This window comes from Urocitellus parryii, chromosome 7 (assembly GCF_045843805.1).
Source record: "Urocitellus parryii isolate mUroPar1 chromosome 7, mUroPar1.hap1, whole genome shotgun sequence".
NCBI lineage: Eukaryota > Metazoa > Chordata > Mammalia > Rodentia > Sciuridae > Urocitellus > Urocitellus parryii.
In genome coordinates, this window is record NC_135537.1 from 20,319,897 (window position 1) to 20,347,736 (window position 27,840).

At 39.2% G+C, this 27,840-nt stretch overlaps 1 protein-coding gene across 1 annotated transcript; it reads right to left on the minus strand.

Annotated features, from left to right (window-relative positions):
• Positions 1-1,729: 1,729 nt before the first annotated feature.
• Positions 1,730-25,873, minus strand: Mal2 (mal, T cell differentiation protein 2). Its single transcript, XM_026393886.2, has 4 exons — positions 25,742-25,873; positions 12,518-12,688; positions 5,597-5,758; positions 1,730-2,816 (listed from the first exon to the last, which is right to left on the minus strand). The coding sequence occupies exons 1-4, from the start codon at positions 25,871-25,873 to the stop codon at positions 2,745-2,747; spliced, it is 537 nt and encodes a 178-aa protein (XP_026249671.2). The 3' UTR covers positions 1,730-2,744.
• Between the last annotated feature and the right edge of the window lie 1,967 nt (positions 25,874-27,840).

Consider the following 27,840-nt stretch of genomic DNA (forward strand, 5'->3'; position numbering starts at 1 on the left):
AATGATGTTCTAAAAGATGACATCCACTACAAACAATTATGTTAAACATTCTGCTAAAAATTTCTTTTGGGAAAAAGAGGGTCATGTTTAAATGTAAACTCTGGGAGAACTGAGGCAAAAATGGAAATTAAGAGCTTCGACTTTGAAGCCAGACTGTTGGGGTTTAAATCTCATTTTGTCACTTGGTAGGTATGTGATCCTTATCTTTCTTACAGTGTGTTTTAGTACCCTAATCTTTAAACAAGATAATAGTATCCACCCCTTCAGGTTATGATGAGGATTAAAGCTGATATTTTAAAAAAAAAAAAAACGCTTAGCAACTGCATGGTACATATAGTGCACTGTATAAATGTTCTTTGAATAAAATGGAGTAGAATTTTCATTTGAATTTCCTTTTCACTATTACTTCCAAAGACTTGCCTCATCAAGGAAAAAAGATTTACTCACTTTTTTTTAAAGATTCTTTTACATACAATGTTTAAAACAGAACTCTTATGAGTCTAGAAGTTCTATCAAGTTTATATCAAACCTTTAACTGAATTTCAAAGTGAATAGTATAAGAAATAGATGACCAAAGAGATTATCAAATGAATACTTTATTAGAGTCATAACACTTATAAAATAAATTTCTTTTCATAGTGGAGTTACCAGATTTTAAGACCAACCAACACTTTCTCATTTTTACAGCTATGTAAAGAAATTCTTAAATGCCATAATTTTTGTTCAAGTGCTTTATCACTCAACTCACACATCCAGAATGCGATTAATCTACAAATCTAAGTATTCACAGTTAGGCGTTTTAGATTTGGTTCTTAAAGATCTAGAAGCAGTCCATTTACAAAAGTGCCACCAACACATTTTAATGAAATCATTTAATTTAATGCCACCAAGTACAGCCTGTTATACCTTAGGGGAAAAAAATAAAATCTTACCACTAAATTCTAGCAGACTACCTTCAAATGATTCCAAGTAGAATATACAATATATCTTTATGGCACGTTTATGACTTTGTAATATATAATTCATAATACAGGTTTAGGTGTGTGGTATGGACCTAGAAAAATCAAGGAAGTTAGATATTACAGAAAGCATAAAGTCATAAGACTGATTTTCTCAAGCTATATATTGAAACATCTCTTTTATCTTTATGATTTTATCACAAACCAAGCTCTAACAAGGTTCTTTTTACTATGGGAGTATCAGATAAATAGTGTTTGATCACTGGGCATTGATCATGCTATTCATTCATGGTTGCTCCATGTTCCATGAAATCCAATTGCCCAATGTGTACATGGTACTCCTAGTGGGCGATTCACCCAGAATACAGAGGGCTAAAACAATAAAGCAATCCCAAAGCCCTCTGTTCCCAAAGGTGACCTTCTTAGGGCAACAGACATACTTTGCATGGAGAGCATGGTGGGAGCCATGGTCTAACCCCAAGTCCCATTCAAGCCATTTTGGTATGTTTCCATGACCAGTGTCTCTAAAAGATTAATTTTTTTTATATCAATTTTTTTTTCATTTTTTGTGCTATTGTTTTCAACTGATTTTGTCTGTCATCAATGCAAAAACAACACAGATATCTGGGCTCTTAGCAAAACACGAAATCTACAACTTTATGCTATATTTAATATTCTATTCAAAAAGTAATGCAAAATAATTAGAAGTAAAAAGTTAAGTCTTCAGAAAGCTCTATTTGAAAAAGCTTCACATATATAAATATTTTTATATTCATGCACCTGGCAAACAACTGTGATCTGAAGCATAAATAAACCAAAGTAAGACATAAGTAGGTGAATACCAGTTCCAGCTGTCACTAATGGTCTCTGGGGATCCTGTTTGAGGAACACTGGGGAGAGAGTCTTGCTCAGCTGTGAGATCATTAGTTAGATTAAGCAAGTAAGGTTCACTTCACAAATTACTTTTCCCTATACCCAAGACTCTGTTAGAATTAGCTTGAGAAGCTACATGTCCTTCCAAGGGTAAGTATTTGACCATTAACAAAAGGCAGTGTGATTATTGCATAATGAGACTAAATGTCATGTGGCTTGTCTAACTAGGTTTATAAACCTTCATGATCAATTCAGTAAAATACAGAACACATAACTAAGGTTTTTCACCAGAGGTTGACAAACCATAGCCTGTGGGCCAAACGTAGCCTATCCCCTGTTTTTGTCAACAAAGCTTTATTGGGACACAGCCACATTCATTCACTGACATGCTGACAATGGCTGCTATCATGCTGCAAAGGCAGAACTAAATAGTCTCGATGGAGACAGACTGTATGATGCATGAAGCCTAAATATGGACCATCTAGTTCTTTGTAGAAAAAGTGTCCAATTCTTCTTTTACATTAAAAGATGGAACTCAGTTGGGAAGCCTGTTTGAAATGTGTAAGTTTTAGGGAGTATTATAAATCTATTAATATTAAGGTTCAGGTGACTGAGCAAACAAAAGGGATGCTACTTTTTCATGATTGATTTCTGTATATTTTAGGAACATTATGGGAATTTTAATTGTAAAGAGGTATAAAATGAAAGGTTATTTCTCCACTTAATATCATAATAAAATTAAAATTCCACCCAGGAAATAAACCAAAACTTGCACTTAAGATTTTCTCTATTTACTAAACAGATTATATTTGGAATGTTGTTATATCTGGACAAGACAGCATACAAATTGATCAGACATATTACAAAATAGACAAATGAAACTAACACACGACTATTAGTTTCCAAGGAGTGTTAGGGTCGCCATCTTCGTAAAGCCAGACACAAACTGCAACCATAACATAATGTTGTCATAAAGGCAAAAACCTAAGGAGAAAGAAATGAAAACTAATATCAGGTTCATAACTGACTTTAAGAACATGCATTCCTAAGGGGCAATGACTTGAAGACTGACTGACTTACCTGAATATACTTCAGCATTTATGAAATGGTTTATAATAATCTTTTTGGTGACTTGCCATTGTTTTAACCTCAACACCCTTACCCCTTCTTTTTAAACATTCTAGCCCCTAGTGCTTTTCTCATGAGTAGACAGCCTTATGTTGGACATTTGCTCACTACTGGGTTCACTTATATTTTGGGGGGTTACTTCTTAAGTATTTATAAATTGTATTAAAAATTCAATATGAGTTATCTATTCATATAGTGATTCATAGCCAACAAAGACAGTAAGTATCAAAACCTGGGGATACATCGAATGCTTTCTATTTACAACTCAATGAAGAGAACCCAGGATCACTGGGCTGGCTATCTTATGTGGGAAACAGTCCTCAGGCACCAGATGTACCTCCTCTGAATCCTTAGGGGTCAGTGAGGATTTCGTCAGCACCAACCACGTGTACCTCACTGCATTCAGGGCACAGAGACACACAGTGGATCTTGTCTTCAGCTTTTGGGGATTATGACCCCTAGAAAACTGCAGGACAAAGCAGTTCAATATGATAATATACTATGATTTTGTGCTGGGATTCTTATCCAGGAAACTACAGCTCTGGGAAGGAATAGCAGATTCACCTATAGAACATTTTCACAATTCAACTACCATTCCACTATTCTCCCACCCTCCTTCTGTTATTTTTCTCATAAATTTCTAATCTCCACATAATCCTCTGAATGAGAACGATTGACTTCAATATCTATTACTAACAAAAAGGAATCATTAGGTACATATACTGAAAGAAAAAGAAAAGCATGCAATAAAGTGCCACAGTGAACAAATGATATAAGCCAGTGCTATACACACTCTGGAACTAGAGATTTACTTAGGAGTGTGAGGATGAAATGGGACTTGGGTAGAACTTGAAGCATGCGTTGGGTTTACTAAGGCAGCTTCTCTTAGGCAGAGAGAAAAGTGAAGGAAAGCTGGCAAAGCAACAGAAAAGACCGAGCCAGAGCAGAATTACGCTTCGGAGAGCTCTGAAAACAAGGCTCGCCCATAGGGCAAGGGTATGCCCTAGTGACATTAGCTCCTCTTCACCTATTTGAGATCCTACTATCCATGTCAAAGTCAGAGCTTAGGGCTGCTATCGACAGACCAAAATGGGGCTACCTCAATGATCCTAGAGAAGGCAGTGAGATCCAGCTGACACCATGGAAAGGGAGGGACTGGAAATAAGAAACACGTAAGGAAAATCCAGTGGGGCTGAGGACTAACAGAAAGGAAGAATGTCAACTCCTGGTCCCTGAACTTCGCTTTGTGAAATTGTTAAAAACTGATGTTTTTCCAACCACGAGCTTTGGATTACAGGGACTCCAAAGATTTCATTCTGCCCTCAGGGATAATGAAGTGGGTAGAGGTGACTTTATGGAAACAGAGCAGGGGTTAGATTCAAGGCCCACTTCCCCCACCTTCAAAGTTTTAAGACTTAAGTAAAATGTTTTTATTTTTTTTTAAAAGAAAATATTAAAATTATCCATCCAAATTGTCTCCCTTTCAAATCCAGAACCATGACTTTTTCCTGTTGTAATCCTACTTTTAATGTAATTCATTGTAGGCACTTAATGAATTTTTGAAAATCCTAACAGATTTGAAAATTATCACAGTGTTTAAAATCATCTGTCCTCTATCCCTCAAAACTCAGACTCTAGACCTGAACTGTTCAACCTGGACAGCCACTGGCCATAGGTGGCTATTTAAATTTGAATTTACTAAAATTAAGTCACATTAAAAATTCAGTTAGTCCTTCTAGCTAATTTAATTGCTCTATAACCACATGTGGCTAGTGGACACCCTATTGGATAGCACACATATAAAAAGCACTATTACTCCAGAAAGTTCTATCATAAAGTGCTCTTCCAAGCAGATTTCAATGACTACATGGTGTGTATGGAGTTGTTTACAGGCTTCCTGGGTGAAACAGTAAAATACTAGGGTCATTAAATTTGCTATATAATCTGTTCAATATCAAGGCATTTCAGGAAATAATTTCCACTTGTGACAGTCTAAACAAATTATCTATAGAAACAAAAACATATCATTTCTTCAAATTCCCTATATGAACACAAAATGACAAATTCATACTGGGAATTAAAGAGGATAAAAATTTTAAAGAGTTCCCTACAGAACACATTTCCCTTGGCCATCATCCACTGTAATGGCATCCTTGCCTTCCCTACTCACCTGCACTCTCCTCAATGGCAGGAATTGCAACTTATTCATCCTGACCCCAACCCTAGCAAATGACCTGCTACATGACAGGTCCATGGTAAGTTATTTTCAATTAAAAACATTACAGAATACTAAAAAGCAAAGCCAGGAACAAATGTCCCTTATGATGTCTGAAAATTAAAATAAGTGGACAACACAACTGATTCTTCTTACAAAGCAGACTGTGCTGTGCAAGGTCCAGCAGTACTGACTCACTGTCCTTCCGCATGAACGTCAGGCTCGGTGTGCTTCAGTTTAATCATCTACAACACTGAGGGGATAGCAGTATATTGTTTGTAGGGTCCCTGTTCAGCTAAGCAGCTATTATAGGTTTAATGTTGACGGCTATTATTAAAGAGACTTTTGTGGCCTGAGGAGTTTCTTGGAGACCTGGAGAGTGGAGGCTGGAGCTGGTAGACTGTACTCACTGAACACTTACTGTGGCCGCTACGTTGATGTTATACTGGTTATCATTCAGGAGCGGCTGCACGCCATAGGTGATGGTTGAGTTGCAGTGCAGATCATGCAGGGAGGTGGCTGCTGCCTCCAGCAAGAAGGCTCCAAAGTAGAAGACGAACACTGTAAAGTGGTAGGCAAAATCCTGAAAGAGGAGGGGAAAGACATCTACAATTAAAAGAAGAACTTTTTCTATTCCTTATTTCAAGTGATGAAGTTTAAGTTCAGAAAGATCAGAATAACTAATCAAGTAATCTTAACTATGTTTACTGTTTGTTTTGGATGCTTTTAGCAATGTCAGGCTATTAGACTCCAAATGAAAATTGATGTACCCATTTTATTTGATATAGTGGCAAATCTTCTGATATATGAAATTTTAAAATAAAATATATTGTTTTAATTTGGATTAAGATATATAGGGATCAATATTAATTACCATAAAAGGAATAACATGCTACCTTTAAGTTCAAGTAAAATACCAGTAAATTACATTATTTTTATTATAGCTCTATATTTTCATAATTACTTTATTTTTGAGCAATTATTTTTATCATTAGGTCATTATCCCATGTACTGAAGGGTACAGCAGACTTATTAAATCATTGAATTCAGAGAATTCATATAATATATGATATATATTAATATATTCCATTCAAAACTATATATCTCATACTCTACAAAAAGTAGAGAAATATTAGGTCATTTTGTTGCTAGAATTAATGTGTAGTATAACTCTTAACATTTACATTGTCTTACCCTAATTAATATACCACCAATAACTGCTCTTTACTTTTAATAGTACTCGTATATAACTTATTTCATATAAATTATTAGTCCTTTTAAATAGTATTTATTATATACATTTTACAAAAGAATTTCTTTTTTCTTTTTTCACCCCAAATGACTATCTCAAAACCATACAAAACTTTTGGAGGGGTACAGTTCAATCCCACAAAAGTTATTTTTTCTTTTCTTTTTTAAAATAGTAATTTAGTTGAAAAATTGAAATTGTTTATTCTGTGCAACATGTTTTAAAACATGCATACACTATGTGGAATAGCTACTTAACATATGCATTACCTCACATACGTGCCATCCTCTTTTTTTTTTAGTGAAAACATTTAAAATTGATTCAGCAATTTTCAAGAAAACATTGTCATTAACCACAGTCACCATGTTCTACAATAGATATTAAACTTATCCCTCCTCATTAAAATTTTGTATTCTATGGCCAACATCTCCCAACCTCTCCTCCCCTACTGCCTCTGATTACCCACAATTTTACTCTCTTCCTCTATGAATTCAACATTTTTAGATCCAACATATTAGTGAGATGGTGTGGTATCTGTCTTTTGGTGTCTGGCTTCTTTCACTGAACATGTTCTCCATGTTCAGCCATGTTGTTGCAAATTACAGGATTTCCTTCCTTCTTTTTAAAAGCTGAATAGTATTCCACTGTGTATGTATACCACATTTTCTTTACCATTCCTTGGCCTTTGTAAATAATGCTGCAATGATCGTGGGAGTGCAAATATCTCTTTAAGGAACTGATTTCACTTCCTTTGGATATACACCTAGTAGTGGGAACGCTGGATCATATGGGAGATCTATTTTTAAGTCTTTCAGAAACCTGTTTACTGTTTTCTATTAATACTGTACTAATCTACATTTCTACCAACCACATTATGAGGGTTCAAAGTTCATTTTGTTTTCTATCAAACTGTTCCTATTAGTGATAAAGCAGTCTCACAAAATGGATTATTGCCCAGGTTCTTTAAAACATGTCCATGAAGCAAATAACACTGTTCACTGGAATTGTTCTTACACATTGAGAAGAAACAGCTTGGACAAACTAATCAGGGGTGAGAATTACAAAGACACAATGTCAAAGCTATTTTCTATTAAACAACTCCCACTTAATCGACTCACTAATACCTTCGAAAGATATAAGGAAAATGTTATATACTGGCCACATATCAACTGCAAAGGAGAGAGGTTCAAATTTGTGTGGTTATTAAACAAATGTTCATTGATGAAGGTCAAAATTCAAATTTCAATGTTACTACTTTTAGGGTTCAATGTAAGTGAGCTAGATATTCATTAGTAATAAAAACTGAGAAAGAATGTTTGAGATCAGTAGGCGTTTACTTAACAGGGTAAGGATCCTCATTTCTGGATCCTTAGAAATGGTCTCTTTTATCTTAAAAGGGAAAGATGAAATGCGGTGACGCAGCTGGCAACTTCGTGTGATCTAATCCGTGCCTGTTTCACTACCTCCTACCTCTCTGAACATTGGCCACCTTGGCCTGATTTGGCTCCTAGGAAACACTCCACACCTTGAGCTTCAGTGGACCTGAGATGTGCCAGGGGGCTTGAGCCAAGGCCACATTCTTCCTGGGCAGCTCCCAACTAATCACAGCACAGGGGGGGCATTGGTGCCTGGTCACTGGTGTCCAGCACAAGATCTTAGAGGGTGGGCTGTGCTCTGCAGCTTCTCCCTTATTTGGCCAAGACAATATCATAAACTGAAACTCTGCCCTCCCTTCCTTCCTCTCCTTCCTTCTTTCCTTTCCTCCTCTTCCCTTTCTCCCTTTCCCTCCCTCCTTCCCTCTCTTCCTTCCTCTCTTCCTTTTCTCCTCAAAAACAAAAATGCACAAAGGAACAAAAAGTTTCTCATGCACTTCTAAATCCATCGGAGTCTGCTCTCCAGTGGGCCTGAGATGACACATATGCTTTTCCTTCTTGGCCCTTACATAATTTTAACTAATGTATGAATTATGTAAGTCATTCCTTTACTGCCATTGTCTGATACAGCAAACTTTTCGAGAACCACCCACAGGCCTGCTACACCACCGTATTTCTAGGCTGGGTATCAGAAAATACTCCAGACCAGCCTCAGAGAGCTACACGCACATTGATCACTAGCCATCCTGGGTCATCTTATTCCAATCCCTTTCATGTGTGAGACATGTGCAAGAAGGTCTTCTGCAAGGTTCACACATTGTTTTGGACCACCCAGGTCATGGATGGTAAGCCTGAGGTTCTCAAATATCAGCAAGCATCAGAATCATCTGTAGAGCTTGTTGAAACACAACTGAGTGGGCTCTACCCCCAGAGTTTCTGACTTGGCAGGTCTGGGTAGAATCTGAGGATGTGATTTCAGGCAAGTTTCCAGCTGCTGCTGCTGCTCTGGTCAGGGCCTACTGTTTGTGTGCCCTCGTTAGTAGATGACCCTAGTCCCTCTCTGAGTTTCCTTCACATGGCCTCCTCTCTGCCAATCTTCTCAGTGCTCACACACCCTAAACACAGCCCTCTTATCATCACGTTTGTCTTAGACAATCTGAGCTTTAAACACAGCTTGGATCTTTTCAGCAACAAGTGACTCTCTCCCACATTCCTGTCTTCAGCCCATGCTAGGTGCTTCTGTCCAGGGTCAAACCTTCACTAACTAGTTGATAAAATAAAAACAGCAGCATCATATATTTGGGAATCCTGGTTACAGAAGATCAGCATGAAAAGAAACAGCAGTCACTGTGAACTTAAGTTTCTCACCTGTACAAATGAAGACAGTGATACTTGCTATCTATAAAGAGCTGTCCTAAAAGTCAAATAAGTAAATGGATGTGGGGCAGAAAACTGGCTCAGGACATTTAAGTTGTTAAATGACAATGTTTATAATATATTGGAAATTGATCAAATGTGTGCCAGTTTTACTTAGAAGGAATATTGGGAAGCATGTTTAACTATACAGGATTTTAAAATAATTCCTTTCAATTTTCTAAAAATAAGAACATCACCTCCCTAAGAAAAGGAGGATATAAATATGGAGTTTCTTCTTTAAAGTAAGGCTAACAATGGTATTAACACCTTTCCACCAAACAAAACTAAAAACAAGAACCCAACAAACTGTTTCAAAACAAAATCTTCTCTTCCCTGGATTAGAATAGGGCAAGTTTTTAGATTTTAATATATGTTATTACATATTGTACTTTCATGTCAACAGTTATGCTAAGGTTAGAAAGCTTGAGAAAAATACTGAACATATCTAGTACTATGAATTCGAATTTAATTGCATGATCAATAAGAAGGAATATGGTAGACAGTGTCATATAACAAACACTGATAGGAAGTAAATTATTTATTAAAATGCAAGTTATACAGTTAGAATTAAAATATTATCACAAGAGAAAAAAATTATTTTTTGAGCAATTAATCTTTAACATTTCCAGAATGTAGCAATTAAAAATTGTTACCATCTGGTGCTGACTGCATGATAAGTATGGCTCGAAAATTTTCCTGGCTGAGTGTGTACAAGATGTAATAAGAAACCTTCCAAAAGCCAGCAATGTGATAAAAAATGAATGAGAAAGAAGAAAAATGCCTAAGAGGAAAACAAACAAGGAGTGACCTCAACTTGTGAGGCAACTGCTCTGTATGGAGCCACATCTACATCCCTTTTTAATTTTATTTTGAGTCAGGGTCTCCTTGAAAAGCATGTCTACCATGTGACAAGCCCTAAACCACGACATCTACTGTACCATGTGGTGTGTGTGGCTATTGTAAGTCGAACATCCCTAACTTGATAATCTGACATCTGAAATACTCCAAAATCTGAAACATTTTGAGCAGTAAACATTTCAATATACAAATATTCCAAAATTCAAAGGGCCCCAAAATCTGAAATATTTTTGGTCCCAAGCCTTTTGGATAAAAGATCCTCAACCTGTTCAATTTTCTGCTTCAGTAAGAGTGGACTATTCCAACTAAAAAAAAACAGGATAAACTTGGCAGGCGTCCTATGGCACAAACTGATAGATCTTTCCAATTTCAATTGTCACTTTCATATAGTGGTTTACTTAATATAGCAAAAACTCTTACATTTTATTTTCTGAACCTCAGATATAACGCTACATACAAATGGGCAGAAAATACAGGTTTAGGAAAAATAAAAAGTTACCAAATGCATGATTGTACTCAATACCAAAGATAAGACTTCATACAAGCAAAAGGAAAAAAAGACTATAGAGATATATATCTAATAAGACCAGGAATTATACTTTCAAGATATTTAACCTTTATTAAGTAATGTTAATCAACCAATTAGAAAGACAATTAGAATGCTGGCCACTGCAGGTTCCTATAGACACTGGGCAATTAGGGAATCCAGAAAGGTCCAGGGAAGTGTCAGAATGGTGGGTGGAGCATTTGGGAAGAGGCAAATGGGTTGGGACAGTGACTATTAATAGTACCAATAGCACTACAGAAGAAGAAACTGGCCTAATATCTATGAGTGTGATACTTAAAGAACTCGGTGGCCCTTACCAAAATTGGAGATTGATTCATTCTTATACTTATTATGGAAAAACCAGGTGTTTACAGACAGAAGAATAAGCTTCTATCTTCGATCTGATTGGGACTTTAGATCTTTATCTCATGACTATTAGAAATATTTTCTCATTAATAATGAGAAATTAGGGCAAAAATGTAGAAATAGATTACATTAGCAATTTAATGGAAATGGAAGGACTTTCAAAATTCCAAACTGTAAGCCTCAGTGTGTTTAAGGAATTAGAATTATTGACTGCTTGCTGTAATCCAGACAGAAGGAAACACTATGTAATTCATTACTTCCATTATTCTTTAATAGCCTCTGGTCAGATGTATTATTATGACCACTTTAGAAAAAGAAATTAAAATTTAGAGATGTTAACTATTTTGCCCATGGTTACATAGCTCTTAAGCAAACCAGACCCAAGCTCAAAGGCTGTGAAGGACTGCAATCCTTGCACCCACTGCCCCTGGGATGAACAAGCAGTCACATTCACCATGTGAATGCATGTGAAAAATGTGAATGCATGTGAAAAATGCATGTAAAAACATTTGGTTCTCAAATGTATCTGTTCAATTGTTTAATAATTGTAATAAAATTCATTTGTTGCATGAAATGAAAACCTGTTTCATTTATGAGTCATAAAGGAGCTGCTGAAACTCCTCATGCTCTATAAATTAAACAGGGGATATTTTCCTATAACATCTGTCCTAGAGCTGCTGAGCAAAACGTTATTATACTTGGAAAGAACATATATAAAGCCTGATTGAAGGTCTGACTGTAAGTTTTAAAACTTAAAAAAGTGTGATCGAAATTTCTTGGGGCTCTACATGAATTTCATGATAGCTCTGGCACCATGGATTGAAATCAGGCTGCACTGGGTCTTCCTAAAATAAGTCCCAGAGAATGAGTGACACAATCATGAAAACATCTCTGACACAGGAGAACAAAGTAATTTGGTACAACTTAATGGTGTCATGATTTTAAAAAATGTGATTGTAAACTTTTTTTATACCTTACTAATTCTTGTACTATAAGTTATCTACAGATGGCAAAATATGCAGGAAAATATGCATAGGCAATATGCAAATATTGTGCCGTTTTATATAAAGAACTTGAACATGCATAGATTTTAGTATCCTGATGGTGGGCCTGCAACCAATCCCCCTAGAATACTGAGGGACCACTGTATATATTGAAATATATGAAACAGAAATCAATGGAAAATTTCAAGAAACATGTGAAAACGTTTGGTTCTCAAAATGCATCTGTTCAATTGTTCAATAATTATAATGAAACTCATTTGTTGCATGAAATGAAACCCTGTTTCATTTATGAGCCATAAAGGAGAAATAGAATGATTTCTCAGCTCCACTAAATGGGAATTTCACAAACTGGGACTCTGCTGTCCATCAAGGCAAGCAGCAGGCACCTTAGCAGCACCCATGGCCTGAACCCATTCTCTCCTAAAGATGGTAACAAACAGAAGACAGACTCAGGCATTTCCAAACAGAATGAGATATCAATCAGTCTCTTACATTTTCTTGCAAGAGATTTAAAATAGAAACTCCTTACCAGGAAGTTCCAGTTGGCATCAATTTGATTGACCATGCCAGAGAGGAACACACCCAGGAAGAGAAGAGAAAAGAAAAAAGCTGTCACGGACACAAACATGACCCATCCTTGTAGCAGAGGTAGAGGAACATTGGAGGAGGCCACCAAAATCCAGACGAGACCCCCGAGCAGCTGAAAGAAAAAAAAGATGAAAGAATGTAATGGATTTGCTTAAAAAAATACCTTTTAGACAACAAAATTCAATCTGCTTTTTATCAATGTCACTTTTCTCCTTTCTCCAGAACCATGCACACATTCCTACCTGTCTGCTCATCATTTCTCTATCATGAAAGGTGCCTGGGGTGAAACTAGTCCTTCTACCTGGAGGTCAGATCCAACTCCACACCTGTTTCTCTGTTGGGCTTTCTCCTTCGCCCAGGAACATGCACAGCATTTTCTCTTCATCTAAAAACATATTCCTCTGATCCCACTGCCTCTCTAACTACTACCCTGTGGATAGACTCTCATGTCCAGAAAACATTTTACAAATTGCTTGGTCTCCACTTCTTCTCCTTGTAGCTACTCTTCAAATCATGATAAACTGCCTTCTGCTCTCACCAAGTCTTAGAGAGTTTATGAATAAAGAACTATAACTTTCTAATTTTTCACATCCATTGTCACATCCAGGTCTTTCTCATGACCTATTTGTATATTTGATATTATTGCCTATATAGAGAATAATAGTTGCAGCTGTTGTACATGATAATAAGCAATAAAACTACCATTATTTATTATCTACAATGTGCTGGACATTGGAATAAGTACTTTACATTGATCAAATCGTCAATAAATACCTGTGGCATGTCAGGCTCTGTGCTAGAGGCCAGGAATAAAATGGCAAAGAAGCTACATTTGGTTTCTGTTGTCACAGGACTCTTAGCCTATTATAGGAAAGGTATAACTGAGCAAGTGATTACAATGCTATTCAGTAAATGTCACAACTGGGTAAATACTGGGTAGGATAGGTCCACATAACAAGGGCTCTAGATTTAGATTTGGAAACCAGGAAACACTTTCTATAAGCACTAATCCCAAGGACAGGGCTGAGGGTCAAGCAGAGGGAAGGTAGGGTATTTCAGCAGGTCTTGAGATGATGGGGTGAGAGCTGTCAGAGTGGGGTTCAGGTGAAGAACAGAGCTCAGCATGGCAGAAGCAATGTCTACCATACCACATGAGAATCCTAGCTGAAGACTTAGCAGAAGGGGCCTGAAAGTCAGGCCAAGGTGCTAGGCAGGCCAAAGGCAGGCCACAATCAAGCAGGAAACAGTATGTTTGAGATTTTCATTTAGAATTTTCTCTGGCTGGAGCATGAGAACAGGCTGGAGAGGAAAGGATGCAGGGATGGAGGACCACACAGGAGACTGATAACAACAGTGTGCAAATCAGAACCAGGGCACTGATGACCAAGAGATGTGCAGGGATTAGAGAGAGATGTAGAAGTAGCCTGATGATAGTGATGGGTCAAATCTGGGACATGACAAAAAAAAAAAACCAGATAAGAAAAATACCTAGATTTCTCGCTTGTCCAAGTAGGACTGAGTGAGAGAATACAGGAGAGGAAACAGTGGGAGTGAAGGTGATGGACTCCAAGACCACCGGGCTCCACTCCAGCATTAAAATAAGAAAGGGCACGTCCTGTCCTGTGCACAGCATCCCAGGCTTTGGTGACCTTTTTCATCCTTGTCTAATGCCACAAAACCCTTCACATTTTGTATTATAGGAAAAAGAATAAAACCCAAGGCTTTTGCACATCTAAGTAGCCTGCCACTTGCTGGACCAGAATGCCACTCCCTCCAGCACATATCTGAGAAACTGCCACTCATAGCTGACCTTGAGCCCATCATCTGAAGTCTTTCCTGAGTTCCAGCTCTTGCTAGGTTGCCCCTCCCTCCCCTTAGACACTCTCCCTCTGGGGGGATTGTCACACCATTGAGATGCTGTACTTGAGTTCCCCTGGCTTGCACTCCACCTGCACTGACATAGCTTATGGGCAGCTTATGCTGTTTTACGTGTTAGGCCTTTCCTGACCATTAGTCAGGTATCATGCTTCACTTAACAACACAAAAACTTCAGCCATACAACTGACCTGAGGTTGCCTCAGGCAGGTGGGAATCTCTCTTTCCTTTTCCATACAGAATGCTCTCAAATATTTACTTAGTGAACAAACACACTAGTGACTATATGAGAACAGTTTGAGCTCCAAATATTAAAAAATAATAACCATCTTTATCTTAAGTATGTAGATAACATCCAAACTGCACAAGAATTAAAATTTTAAAAACATAAATTTTGATTTAAGTTTTAAAAGAGGCCCATTCAGCAATTTATTATTGCTTGAGGAAACATTTTTGGAAATTATTAATAATAAATTATAATTAAAGCACCAGTTTAATAAATTTGTACTTTTAGTAATAGTACACCTCAAGTCTTACTTTCAATTGAAAAATCAACCATCAATCCAGAATATTTTGTAAAATAAATCTAAATAAGATGACATTATTGCATATTAAAATTTTAGCTATCCTCTTCTCATTGATTATGAAATGAATAAACTTGTTCCTGATTAAAAAATATTTTCTACACTTTTATGCAATTTAATACATATTTAAAGGCAACAAGAATGTCTTTAATGGGTCAATCTTTCTTTTTATCCTAGATTTTCCTTTCTGGTAGTCTTTTCTTATGCTCTCACTACATTATTTTAAATGCGATTTGAGAAATGCACATAAGTACTAAATATCTATTAGTTCAAGAATCATTTACTAAGAACCTATGTGGCAATCTAACAGATGATAAAGAACAACTGGCTATTGCAGACTAACTACATAAGCACAATCTTATGATTCAGGGATTGTGATAAATTCACATTTATAAATAATCCTTTGCAATTAACACAACACTTAATAAATGTGGACTACACCCCCGCAAAGGTAGCCCCAAACCTACTGATAGGCACTGGAGAACAACATTCAAGGGGGAAAAAAAGGCAAGGCTCTTGCTTCAGAAGTCCTAAATAAGGGAGAAATAGACACCATTTAATCTGATGCAGGAGCAGATTGTGGTGAGTGCTATAAAAAGAGCTCAGCACAGTGAGCTCTGCAAGACAGGAGGAGGCTGGGAGGAAATGCAACAGGAAGACTCAGGAAAGGGAGGCAGGACAGCAGGAGTCAGCCCTCAAGACAGACCTGGGCTTGGACAGGGAGGCCCTGATGTACAACAGTCTGGATTAATTGTCCAATTGTCCTAAAAAATCACAGCTCTTCCCACAACTCAAAGGCTTGGAAAGGAAACAGTGCTTACATGGAAAGTGACCCAATTTGCTCCTCATCTGTGGTGTGTGTGCTGCATGGAAAGAGGAGAGAGAAGAAGCACGTCAACATCCCTCCCTTTCTCTCGTGTAATCACATGCACCACCTCTAAGTCAGAGAGTCTACAAAGTCCAGGTGCAAGTCCTGCTCAAAGGCTAGCATCAAACAACAGAGGACAGGCAGAGAATGTAGCTAAGTGCACCATGGAGAGCCTTCTTCCTTTCAGGAGCCTCAAGAAGCTTGGATGGGTCACTATGGCTTTGACACAATTATTTCTTCCCTATTTCATAATTTCCTTTTGACAAAAGTGAACTTTCCTCCCAAGCTTCCCAATCTGGCCCCAACACTGCAAAGTGAGCTTTCATGATTACTGCTGCTTTTCTGAATTCTGGGCTTCAGTAAGCTCAGAGTATTCATCAGATAGAGTGCACTCATCAGTGTCTCCATTTAGGAGAGATGATTCTGAACGGAGAAGCCTTGTTTCTAAAGGCAAAAAGCAGAGCACCAAATGGTTAAAATCTGAGGGAGAAGAGTTGATAAAGTATCATAGCAACTGCAGAGTGTGCACAGCATGAAGAAAGGTATTTGGAATGCCATGATTCACCCACGTTGTTCTCATCTTGGATCCAACTCCACATTCTCACCTTTAGCCTACACTGCCTTCTATTGCTCTCTAGTGTCCTAAAAAGTGAGACAGTCATGCACAAAGCTGCTAAATGCTTTAAGGAACCGAATCAGCCTCAGGACTCTAGACCTCGAGTAGCTCTGATAAGGCAGGTACTCTACTTTCATGTGATGCAAAGTTAAAACCCTCCTAGTACACACAAGTACTCAGATACATTCTGAGTTGCAATCATTACACTGCTGCCCACTCCTAAAGCAACTGATCTTCTTTATAGTTTAATATATATTTGTCACTTTAGTTTGGCCTTGGCAAACCAGAAAGGTATGATTTAGCTTAATCCCTCCCATAAGAAAACCAGTGAAAGCTTCATCCACTGACACACTAAGCTGAACCCTCTGAGTTGGAACTAGAAACTGGCTGCCTGAATTACTGACTTCTCAACTCGTCTCCTACTTGGAAGACCTGCCTAGGCTCCCAAAGGATTCCTTTTGCAAAAACCCTTTTTTCTTTTCCAATGCCACTAATTTCCTAATAATCTGCTTTTATACACAAACACTGACATCTTAGCTAATAATTTTCAAACTAATTTAGTACCTCTTCATACACCCTTTATTATTATACTAAATAAACAGGCTAATTTCTACTCTGACCTATTTTCAGCTAATGTTTGGAATGATGATAGACAAAGGTAAGCGAATCTGAAGGTAGAAGAGACTAGTAAGAACACCTCTAAAGAAAATTACTTCATTGTTTCGAATTTTCTGTAGAGAACATAAGCTCCTCTAATTCTCTTATTATCTACACACTAGACATTTTATCATTCCATTGTAGGGAGAATGAACTGCCAGCAAGCTTAGAGGAAGAAAAGAAAAAGAAACCCCCAGACTGTCTCCCAGTCTGGTTTCTGGAGTTTACACAGGAGGGTGAAGCTAACGATGATAACAGAAATATTAGCTAACATTTACTGAGCTCTTATGTTCCAAGCACCATTCTAAGGGTTTTATTTCTATCAACTTAATTCTCAAAACCCTGAAACATAATATTATTATTCCCACTTTACAGATAAGGTAACTGAGGTACATAGCTATTAATAACTTCCTCTAAATTATACAATTCATAATGTCAGACCTGGGATTTGAACTCAGTAACTGGTTTCCAGAGCTTAAGCTTTTGACATTATTCCCTTGGCCTCTCCCATGGTTTAGTGTTCATTTTAAAGAAGGGTTTCTATTCATTCTCCCGGTGATTCCATGACCACAAAAAACTAGGTAGAGAAGTACACTGGCATTTTTTTCTGATGACACAGTCCACAACTTCCATCAGAATCACAAAGGGGTTTGTGGCCCCCTAAAACCTCAACTGGGCTATACAAAACAAATCTCCTTTCCTTGACCTTATCCTATGTAGCTCAAGGTCAATCATTTCAGCAACTTGGTTTACCTACTTATTAAACCCTCCTGTTTTAGTGGATGCTTGCTTACTGGGTACTCATTCTTGAAACATGGTTATAGAAGCTTTTAATGTAGTCAGAAACTTATCATCTAGAAAAAAGATTGTCTACAATTAGCTCCATTTTACTATTTGTATTGTGAAAGGTTTTTTTTTTTTTTTTTTTTTTTAAGCTGGAAACACATTTCAGTCAACAGATACAAAACAAGAATTGGTAGAAACTTCACAAGGCAGGCCACAAAAGCGTAAACTCATTCCCAATGTAGCTGCAGCCCAGGGGTAACAACACTGGAGAATAATTCTGCCTCCCTCCCCAAGCCTACCTTCTCTGCAGCAGTGCTCCATTTTCTACCATCTTTGCTTGGTACTCTAGCCTCTGCCCCTCATCCCATTCTCTGTACACAGAACTGGTCTTATTTGGCCAACCTTCTGTCTAGCATGTACCCACCAAGAGTTTTTCTGTATAACTAAACTGCATCACCAAGTACTCCAGAAAGAGTTCCCTGCTGGATGCCATCCTTTGGTGCTTCCGTGGCTACTGATGCATGTATCCTCCTTAGCACTCGCAACAACTAGACTGAAATCATGGCCCCACATGTCTTTTGCCCACTGGGTTGTGAGATCAGGTTGGGTGACATTGCCTTAAACAGCTCTGAAAGCTCGGAACCCAGGACAGTGCTTTCTACATATGGCATTCAGTTACACCCTCCTTGAAATGAATGGAAACCATTCAGTGTGTGTAAGAATTGGTTCCACAAGAAAATTCTCCAGAAGTGCAGCCTGGGATACTGGGAACACACAGCTGCCCAGAGCCCAGCCCACTTTATACCAAAGTTATGAGTGTCATATAGGATGACTATGAAAGGACTTGACTCTCTTATATACAATAGGTCATGTAAGAAATTCAGGTCAAACTGTAGCCAGCTGGGTATAACACAAGTGTTTAAAAACAGGCAAGACGACTAGTAGAGCAGGATCATGCACTTCTCAATTTTCAAGTGGTTATTGGCATCCACCACCACCTGCCACAGATCTTAGGCAACTGGGGTGAAAAGTTCTGGAAAGGCAGCATCTCTTGCAAGTCTATGATACTCATTTTCAATCTTCCTTGGGCTCCCAATTTTCCCAGTTAACCCACTGTTATTGCAATTGCCATGATGTAATAGTGGGAACTTTTGATGCAGATAGGTCTGAAGTTCTGCCACCTGCCTTCCTGACACCCTCCTGTAACCATGTGACTCCATCCAGACTGGTCTGGGATGGGGACCAGTCCAAATTAGAGGTAGAAGTCAGAAAGGTTTGTTTGTTTTTTTTTTTTTTTGTTTGTTTGTTTTAATTAAGAAAAGTAAAGATGAATTCCGGGAATCAACAACAACAAAAAGATATATAGAGAACAGGCCTATTAACAAAATAGACTAATTGAAAAATACCTTTTGCTTTTTAGGTTTACATTAGAAATACGTTTGAGAGGCCTATTATGTGTTTTACCTTCTTCTTCCCCATTTGACCCAAACTTCTATTCCAGCTACTTAAATACGTGCTAACCTTAAATTAACCCATATTACAGAGGAGAAATATGTTCTGCCCCCTATATATTCTTTTCATAATTTCCTTTGATTTTCAAAATCCTCTTTTCATGTTCATAACTAGTTATCATGTAGTGTTCCTGCATGCCACCGCCCTCATGTTGGCAAGAACCAGACAAATCACTGCTCCTTTTCTTTTTACCTTCTTCTTGCTGAATGCTATTATATCAAAGTTATGAGTGTCATATAGGATGACTATGAAAGGACTTGTCCCTCTTATCTACAATAGATCATGTAAGAAATTCAGGTCAAACTGTAGCTAGCTGGGGAGAACTACTGCATTTTGAGTTGGGCAAGAGCATAACCAGGCCACAGCTGCATTTCTCCACTCTAGCCTTCTTCCATAATACCCTCATACACTATTCAGTATGCACCCCAGAACAAATGCATAACATTTTTTACTGCACATGCATGATACTGTGCACACCAATCCTGTTCCTATCCTTTGTCATTATATGGTCCTTTCCATTCAGCTGTATCAATGCCAAGTCCACAGCTCTTATATCAGGTACCTTTCAACTGGGCTATACAAAACAAATCTCCTTTCCTTGACCTTATCCTATGTAGCTCAAGGTCAATCATTTCAGCAACTTGGTTTAAAGTTTTCCAAATTTCAACTCTTCATATTTTCATAGGGCTATGGGTCAGGGCAAACAATTGCTGATGATACCTGTGGAAAAGTCATTTGCTTATTTTCTCTTATGAAAATGTAAAGGCTCTCATCACACAGATGGAGATATTTTAACATGCAAGCGAAGGAAGAATTTTACTTATAGGAGTAAAACCCATTTAGAAAGGCAGACATGAACACAGACAGTCCTTCTTGACCACAGTAAATGTGCAACATCCCTTTCCAATTAAAATTTATTATCTGGCCAAGAAAAGAAAACTCTACACATCAAAATATTTATGTATTAGGTTATAGTTAAAGATTTTGGTTGAAAATAACCTGAGATCCCTTGTATAGATTTATCTGCATGATGCTACCTGCCTTTTAGACAGTTCCTCCCCTTCACCATCATCCTTTAAGATTCACTTGTTTTCTGGCATTATTCCTCTCAGTTACATCTTCTAATTTGATTTAGTATCATTTAGGAGCATGTCAATCATTACATACATGGTTGGCCCCCTAAATCTCAGATCTCTCTCTTCTCCAGCATTCTTTCGTTGGACCTTTTCCAGGTTCTCAGCACCATCTATCCAAAGTATAATAATAGGCGCCCTCATTGATCTTCCTGCCTTCAATCTCTGTGTTTTACAATCAAACTTCACTAAAAATGACTAAGACATAAGTCTGATTAAGTTCATCCCTGTCCTTCAGCAGCTCCCCAACTGGCCTCCTACTCCCCAGCAAAATTCAACCTGAACCCTGCTTGTAGTTTTTCCTTCTGTTTCTGCCACCTTCAAAACAGCCATGTTAAACTAACAATTGCTAGAACTCCATGCATTGTCTTTCTGTGTCTCAGGTTTTCATATATATGCCCTTCTTTCCAGCTAGAGTTCTCTTCCCCACTTTTTCTGTCTATTGAAGTGCCGATCATTATTTAAGACTAAACTCAAATTTACCATTAAAGTTGGTTGTCCCAGCCTCTCCAGTAGCCACATTGTCTACCCTGCTCCTCTGCAATATTTTCAAAAGCCTATTTTTAATTTATTTTTTGGTATTGGGGATTGAACCCGGGAGTACTTAACCACTGAAACACATCCCCAGCTCTTTTTTTTTTTTTAAATTTTACATTTTATTTAGAGACAGGGTCTCGCTGAGTTGCTCAGGGTCTTGTTAAATTGCTGAGGCTGGCTTTGTACTTGTGATTTTCCTGCCTCAGCCTCCTGAGCTGCTGGGATTACAGGTGTATACCACCACACCCAGTTTCATAAACCTATTTAACACTTCATATATACCAATGTAATTCTTTCTTGTCTTTATATTCCACCAAACAATAATCTTTCTTTCTTTCTTTTTATTTTTTTTTTTTGTACCAGCAATTGAACCCAGGGATGCTTAACCACTGATACATATCCCTAGCCCCGCCCTTTTTTCCTTTTTTTTTAAATTTTTGAAACAGGTTCTGGCTACATTGCTTAGGGCCTCACTAAAGTTGCTGAGGCTGGCTTTGAACTTGAAATCCTTCTGCCTCAGCCTCCTGAGCCACTGGGATTATAGGCATAAGCCACCAAGCCAGACTGACAATAATCTTTTTAAGGGCAAGAATTATATTATGTATTCTATCTCCAGGGCATAAAGGAAGGCCTGAAGGTCTATTCTTAATTATGTTATTATGTTAAATAAATAAAAATCACTGGCATCAAACACTGCTGTTAAGCATGTGAAAAACAGTCCTACAGTCTCTCTCATCAAGAGAGATGTGAATGAATAACTTGGGGAATGTAGACAGTTTCCTGAACAATGAAACTACAAAATAAACTGAATAGTGACTTCTATTCTTTTTCATGATTAATACTCTTATGTTCAATCTTTCTAGTGCATTTTGCAAGGCAGTCTCATTGAGAACAGGAACTCTAAATAATTTTCTTCAGTTCAATAGTAAAGCTGCTCCAATGTACTTTTCTTACAGGCCTGTCTGGAAATGTTTTAGGATAGTCCACATCCAACATGGATCTCTTTCTTCCCCAAGTGGAAGCTATTTTCCTGCATATCCTTTCAACTAGCTTACCAGGGCTTGAAGGCCCTAACATTTTTATTCCCATAAGAATGTCTTGCATACATTAGGTACTCAGCAAACACCTGATGAATGATTTAGAGAACATTCCTTGAAGAAACACGGAGAAATTTTGAAAATGATAACTTTTAAAGGTGATGTTTTCTATCCTAAACTAAAAGGCTTGGCTTTGCAATATTAACTTAGTAGTAAACTCCGTGGCAAGCATGCATTGGTTAAGTATAGCTGAAGCCAAAAATCAAATGGCTGGTGATTTAGTTATCCAGAAGTGGAACATACCTGTTTCAAAAAACCACACTATGCATATGAGGGTGAAATATTCTTCATCTTTGAAACCAGCATTATAAATTGCTTTAGCTGGTTCTGGCAGGCTGGCACTATTTATCTTTTGTATTATCTTTCCAACAAATGGCTTATACCTGAAAGATGTGAATGAAATATAATAAAGGGGATTGGGATTGAATACTTTGAGCAAAGTTAACTGGTGAATTTGACAATGGAACTGCAATATCACGGTATCATTAGCTTAGAACCCTATTGACAGTCTAGTCTATCTTCACAGGATAGAGTTTTCACATGTTAAGATTCAGAGGGCAACCAGACATAAATGAAGAAACCCTGGGGAAAAATGGACCTGAATGGGAGGTCAAAATTAATAAGGAGTTTGGAGATACCCAGAAACATTGGCAGATACTAAAATAATTGGTCCCTCAATGGAGATCACTTACTATTAGTAGAGTATCTGAGGAATTCGCATATTTAATTTCCAGTGAGAGGAATGTTTAAAGAGGAGCCATGGGAGACTGACTAGGGAGTCAGAAAGAAATCAGGAAAGTAGAAAGTATGGAGAAAGTTGGGAACAAAGGTGCATTGAAATTGGTTACTTATTTCCCATCTGTACATCACTGAAGGCAGCATTCTACACAGAGGGGTATAATGCAGCCTTGATCTCTGTGTCCTTGAGATACATAATCCAACAACTTAAGCACTTCAGAAGGATAAGAGCCAAGAAGGAGCAACAAGTTTGGCTCCAATGTGGTCTCTTGTTTCTCTAAGGTCACTAGTTTCATTGGAACATTTTGATCCTTTTTTATTGGAGGAGGGTGGAGGGAAAAAAATGCAAGTAAAACAGGTACTAGAGACTTAAGATTTAAACTTATAAAGATGTTTGACCATGAAATGTGAAAAGCACATTAAAATGGCTTTTGGAAGTGATGCTGTTCTATCTAAGTAAGAAGCCAGAGGAAATGAATAAGAGAAATGGACCAGATACTTCTTTGAGTCTGGGATCCTTCTTAGGATGGGGAGCAATGGAAATTCAGGCAAGTGAAGAATCTGAATTTTCAAGAAAAGAGTTGTCTTCTTTTTAGAAAATTTTTTCATAATACCTTTATTCTATTTATTTATTTTTTATGTGATGCTGAGGTTGAACCCAGGGCCTCACACATGCTAAGCAGCGCTCTACAACTGAGCCACAGTCCTAGCCCTACAACTGTCTTCTTTATAGAGCCTAGAGGAAGCCTCCCTCAGTGGTTCCCAGTTATGACTGGGTACTAGAATCTCCAGGGACACTTAAAAAAAAAAAAAAAAAAGAGCTGATCCTGGGTGCTCCTCCAGAGATTCTGATTTAATTAGTCTGGGCTGGCAACCTTAAAAGCCACCAAGTTATTAAGTACAGCAAGAACTGAGAACTAACCACTGGGCTAGATAAAAAGAAAGATATGGGGTAGAGGAAGGGAAATTGAATAAGTCACCTTCCACACCCTCTTCCCACAATTAGACAGTGTTTCTGACAGTGTCACATGACCGTAGATTGTTTTTGAGGTGATATTTGCCTTGATAGCACATGGATAAGCTTTTCCCCCCCTATATACATATATTTGCATATACATATATATGTATCTCTCTATGTACATATGCAACTGTATAAAGCTATCAATAAATATCAGAAACATATAACCAGAATATCAAATTTGAGGTTCCATTCATATTATTGCTTAGGATAAGGTTAACTTCTAATTGAAATTTAGAAAGAGAGTATATTTACATGAACATTCTGTAAATTCCAATATGGGTAGAATGTGGATATGGCGGAAACTTCTAAAAGAGTTAGGCAAACACCTGGGGTTTGAAGAACCTGGAACTTAAGTAGCCCAGAGTCTATGAAATCTTTCTTCCCAGATCTTGCTGTTCTAAAGTGTCTCCCTCTCACAGCTGTGCAGCTGATCCAATGCCAAACTCTTCCTGTTCTTCTCACATGGATGCCTGTTCCTTATCCGGAGCATTTGGATGCTTCTGAACTCCCTACGAACTCAAACTCACACTAGCCTAATAGTCACTGTATGATTATTGATGGCATTGCCTGTAATTTACTAGTGTCCATTCCTTCAGATTAAAATCTGAGCTAAATTTAACTTAGAGTGGCTTAGCATAATAAGGCAGAAAACCAGTGCTTACAAGGTGTTCCAGCCCCCCAGGCACAAAAGTGAAACCGTGTCCCAAATCCTGGTTATGCAAACTCAAAGAGGATGGGGGTAGATATGAAAACCCCAAACTGAGCAAACAAAACCAGCATTCAGGAAAGGCACTGCGAACATTTCACTATTTATTTGCCATTCTCAGGGCATGATGCAACCTCGGTTGCCCAATTCATATTTGCACATTACCCTCTTGTCCACAACGAGCTTCAAAACCTTCCAACTCCATAAAATTCCTTTTAATAAGTTCAAGCGAGGGACCAAGAAGGTTCAAGGCACCAAAGGCTAGGTGATCCCACCTTTACTTAGGCCCAAGGAAGTGTGTTGACAAGGTTTGGAATTTCGTAGGTACCCTAGGAAGGGAGATGGTGCAGAGGCAGGCAGAGAAGTACTTGCCAGCCACGCTTCCACCACTCCTTTTCCATTCTCACGCCCACTTGATTAGAAACTGCCAACTGCATCGTACATACCTCACCTTTCTCCCTGCCCTAACTCTCCTGCGCCCCGTTCCTTTCCCCAATCCAAAGGGCACTAATAATGGCAAGGGTGAGTGGGGTAAAAACATGCCCAGCTCTAAAGCCTCCCTCCTCCTCTTCCTGGTGCCTCCCGCCCCCGCTTTCCACATCCTGGCAGCCTCTGGGTCACCCAGTATTCGGTACACCTTTGCACCACCCAACAAAATGGCAGGTCAGCAACAGGCGAGGCCAAATGCGCGGCCCCTGGCCAAACCCTGAGTCTCCGAAGGCGCCTCCAAGCCCAAACACCTCTCTCTTTCCCAAAGTCCCAAATCCTCTGCCCCACCGGGCTGCCTGCTCGCTCTCTAAGGCCATTTCCGTCGCCAGCGGGCGAGCAGGTGCCAGTGTAACAGGTGCCGGCCAAGAGGGCTCAGGCGGCTGCGCCTAGCCTGCAGAGGTCCCCCAAGAGGGGCGCAGGAAAAGCCACCTCGAAGGGAAGGAGGCCGAGAGCGGAGGCAGAGGGAGTCAGCGTGGGTGGGCGACAAGGATGCCGCTCTCGGTCCACGCTCCCCGGGAGCCACCCTCGCCAGGCTGCCCCACTTACAATCTCCAGGCAGACGAAGGCGCCCGAGTAGGTCCGCAGGATGTCGGGGCCGGTGGGCAGGGTGACCCGGGGCGCTGGGAAAGACACGGCAGGGTTCGGGGGCGGCGGGACTGGCGCTCCGCCGGCCGACATGCTGCCGCCGCCGCTGCTACGTCTCCGCGCGCCGCCGCCGCCGCCTCCCTCCTCCGCCTCCCGGGCTCCCGCCGCCGCCGCCGCCGCCGCCGCAGCTCAGGTCGGCGGGGTCCGGGCGTGCCGCGCGGGAGGGGCGTGGCTGCGTGGCCCTCCGGCCCGGAGAGACCCCGCCCCGTCACGTGGGCTCAGGTGAGCGCACCCCAGCCCTGGTGCCCACTCGGGTCACGTGCGCAGGTGCGGCCGCTGCCTGGTGCGCCTCCCTGCCCAGTTACTCCTGTCCCCTCCCTCTGGGGCCAGCGCCCAGTGCTCCCAGCAGCCTCTCCAGGGCGGCTCTACAGCCCTGTCCTGCTCTTTATTTTGCCTGCTGCCCTCTTCCACCTGTTTTCTCCACCCGTCTACCCGCTTCCCGGGGGTCCTCTCCCACTTTCCTCACTTCGTCATATAAAGACAGGTTTTGTGGCTGTGATTCAGAAGGTACACTCTAGGTCTCCAGAGTGGGGTATATTTTAAATTTGGAACTCTAGACGGATTTAAAAAATGCCCCTGGGACAACCTGGAGCTTTGGAGTCAAATGACTCAGCTCTAACACTAAGGGCTGGCAGTGGATTCACAGCAGGGGCTGCAAGGAGTCCCACGGATTGCTCTTTTGTGAAACAGGGATGCGGGTATTTACCTGGAATCATGTGCGGATTAGATGATATAGCAAGAAAAGAATAGCGCATTACCGGTCGTTAAAGGGTAGCTAACATCCTGAGCCATTTTTCTGATTTGTAATACATCACTACTGTATGGACACAATATTGCGAAAGTTATATTTTGCACCCAGAACTTTATTAATTGTTGATTTGACCTGTCAGAAACTTGATGCCTTTGCGTTTTCCAAACGTAAAACCTAAGGATTCTAGATGTGATTTGATCCTGTCCTTCAACTTATCCCCATTTTATCCTTGGTTTCAATGTCAACACTTTTGTAGGTGAAATGGGAGATTAACTTGCTCAAAGATCAACTGAAGATAAGCAAAACTATACACACTAGCACACACGTCTAGACAAAGTTGGAAAAAAAATATTAGCTAATGTCAGACATTGTCCAGTTGAATCAGATATTGTCTATCAAGTTGAGGAATGGTGTTGAGCTCTATGCACTGGTCAGCAGGTTTTAGTTACTCTTCCACTATTATTTAAATAAATGAAACCCATAGGTGTGGTGGTAGTAAAAGGACAGGGTGTGGGTGAAACCTTTTGTGTACACTTCCTGTCATCTCCACCTGTTAGTCATCACTTTGAGGTATTTAATGTGTGCTGGTTTTTTTTTTTAATTTTGAAGGTTTTTTTTAAAATTAATTTGGTCAGTGAGCCCTTTTGTGTTCAGACCTTGATTGGCAGGGAATTATCTTTCTTTTTATTTTCTGCATAAGAGTGCTCAGTAAGCACTTAAAGAATGTCAAAGAGAAAACCATGTCAAAAAAAATTCATTGTGGAGATGCTCAGTATATATGATGTGTCTAAAATATTCTAGTAGATGAATTTGAAATGATTTGAAGTTTTCAGAAGCGCTAATGGCTCAGAAGAACTTCAGATGAACTAATTTTTAAAATTGTCCCCAAAGGAGAAAGTTTTCCACGGTGTTCCTTCCAGCACCCTCCTTGCTATAGCATGTACCCTGACCATGCTACTTTGCCCTCCTGTGTCTATCATGAGCAGCAGAATGAAGATTATCATGGAGTTCTTTTTTGTTGCGTCATATGTGCTTGAAAATGAACATTCTGGAACAGGTTTCCCTCTTATGATCACTACAAACAACTTTTTTCTCTTGATAATACCATCTTTCTTCTAATAAAGGTCTTTGGATGAAAGGAAGAAAAGCACTCATCCTCAACCTCCTTCTATCCCTCCATCTTTCTGTCTCTTCCCCCACAATTGACTATGTGCTCTTAATAATTTCACCTTCCTGCTCTTTCTTCATT

What these genes read in the sequence shown, in the direction of transcription:
- Mal2 (XM_026393886.2), bottom strand. Translation starts at nt 25,873, where the DNA reads ATGTCGGCCGGCGGAGCGCCAGTCCCGCCGCCCCCGAACCCTGCCGTG. An exon ending in CCTTCGTCTGCCTGGAGATT is followed by an intron (nt 12,689 to 25,741) that starts GTAAGTGGGGCA and finishes TTTTTCTTTCAG; the next exon opens with CTGCTCGGGGGTCTCGTCTG. An exon ending in ATGCCAACTGGAACTTCCTG is followed by an intron (nt 5,759 to 12,517) that starts GTAAGGAGTTTC and finishes CTCCTCTTTCAG; the next exon opens with GATTTTGCCTACCACTTTAC.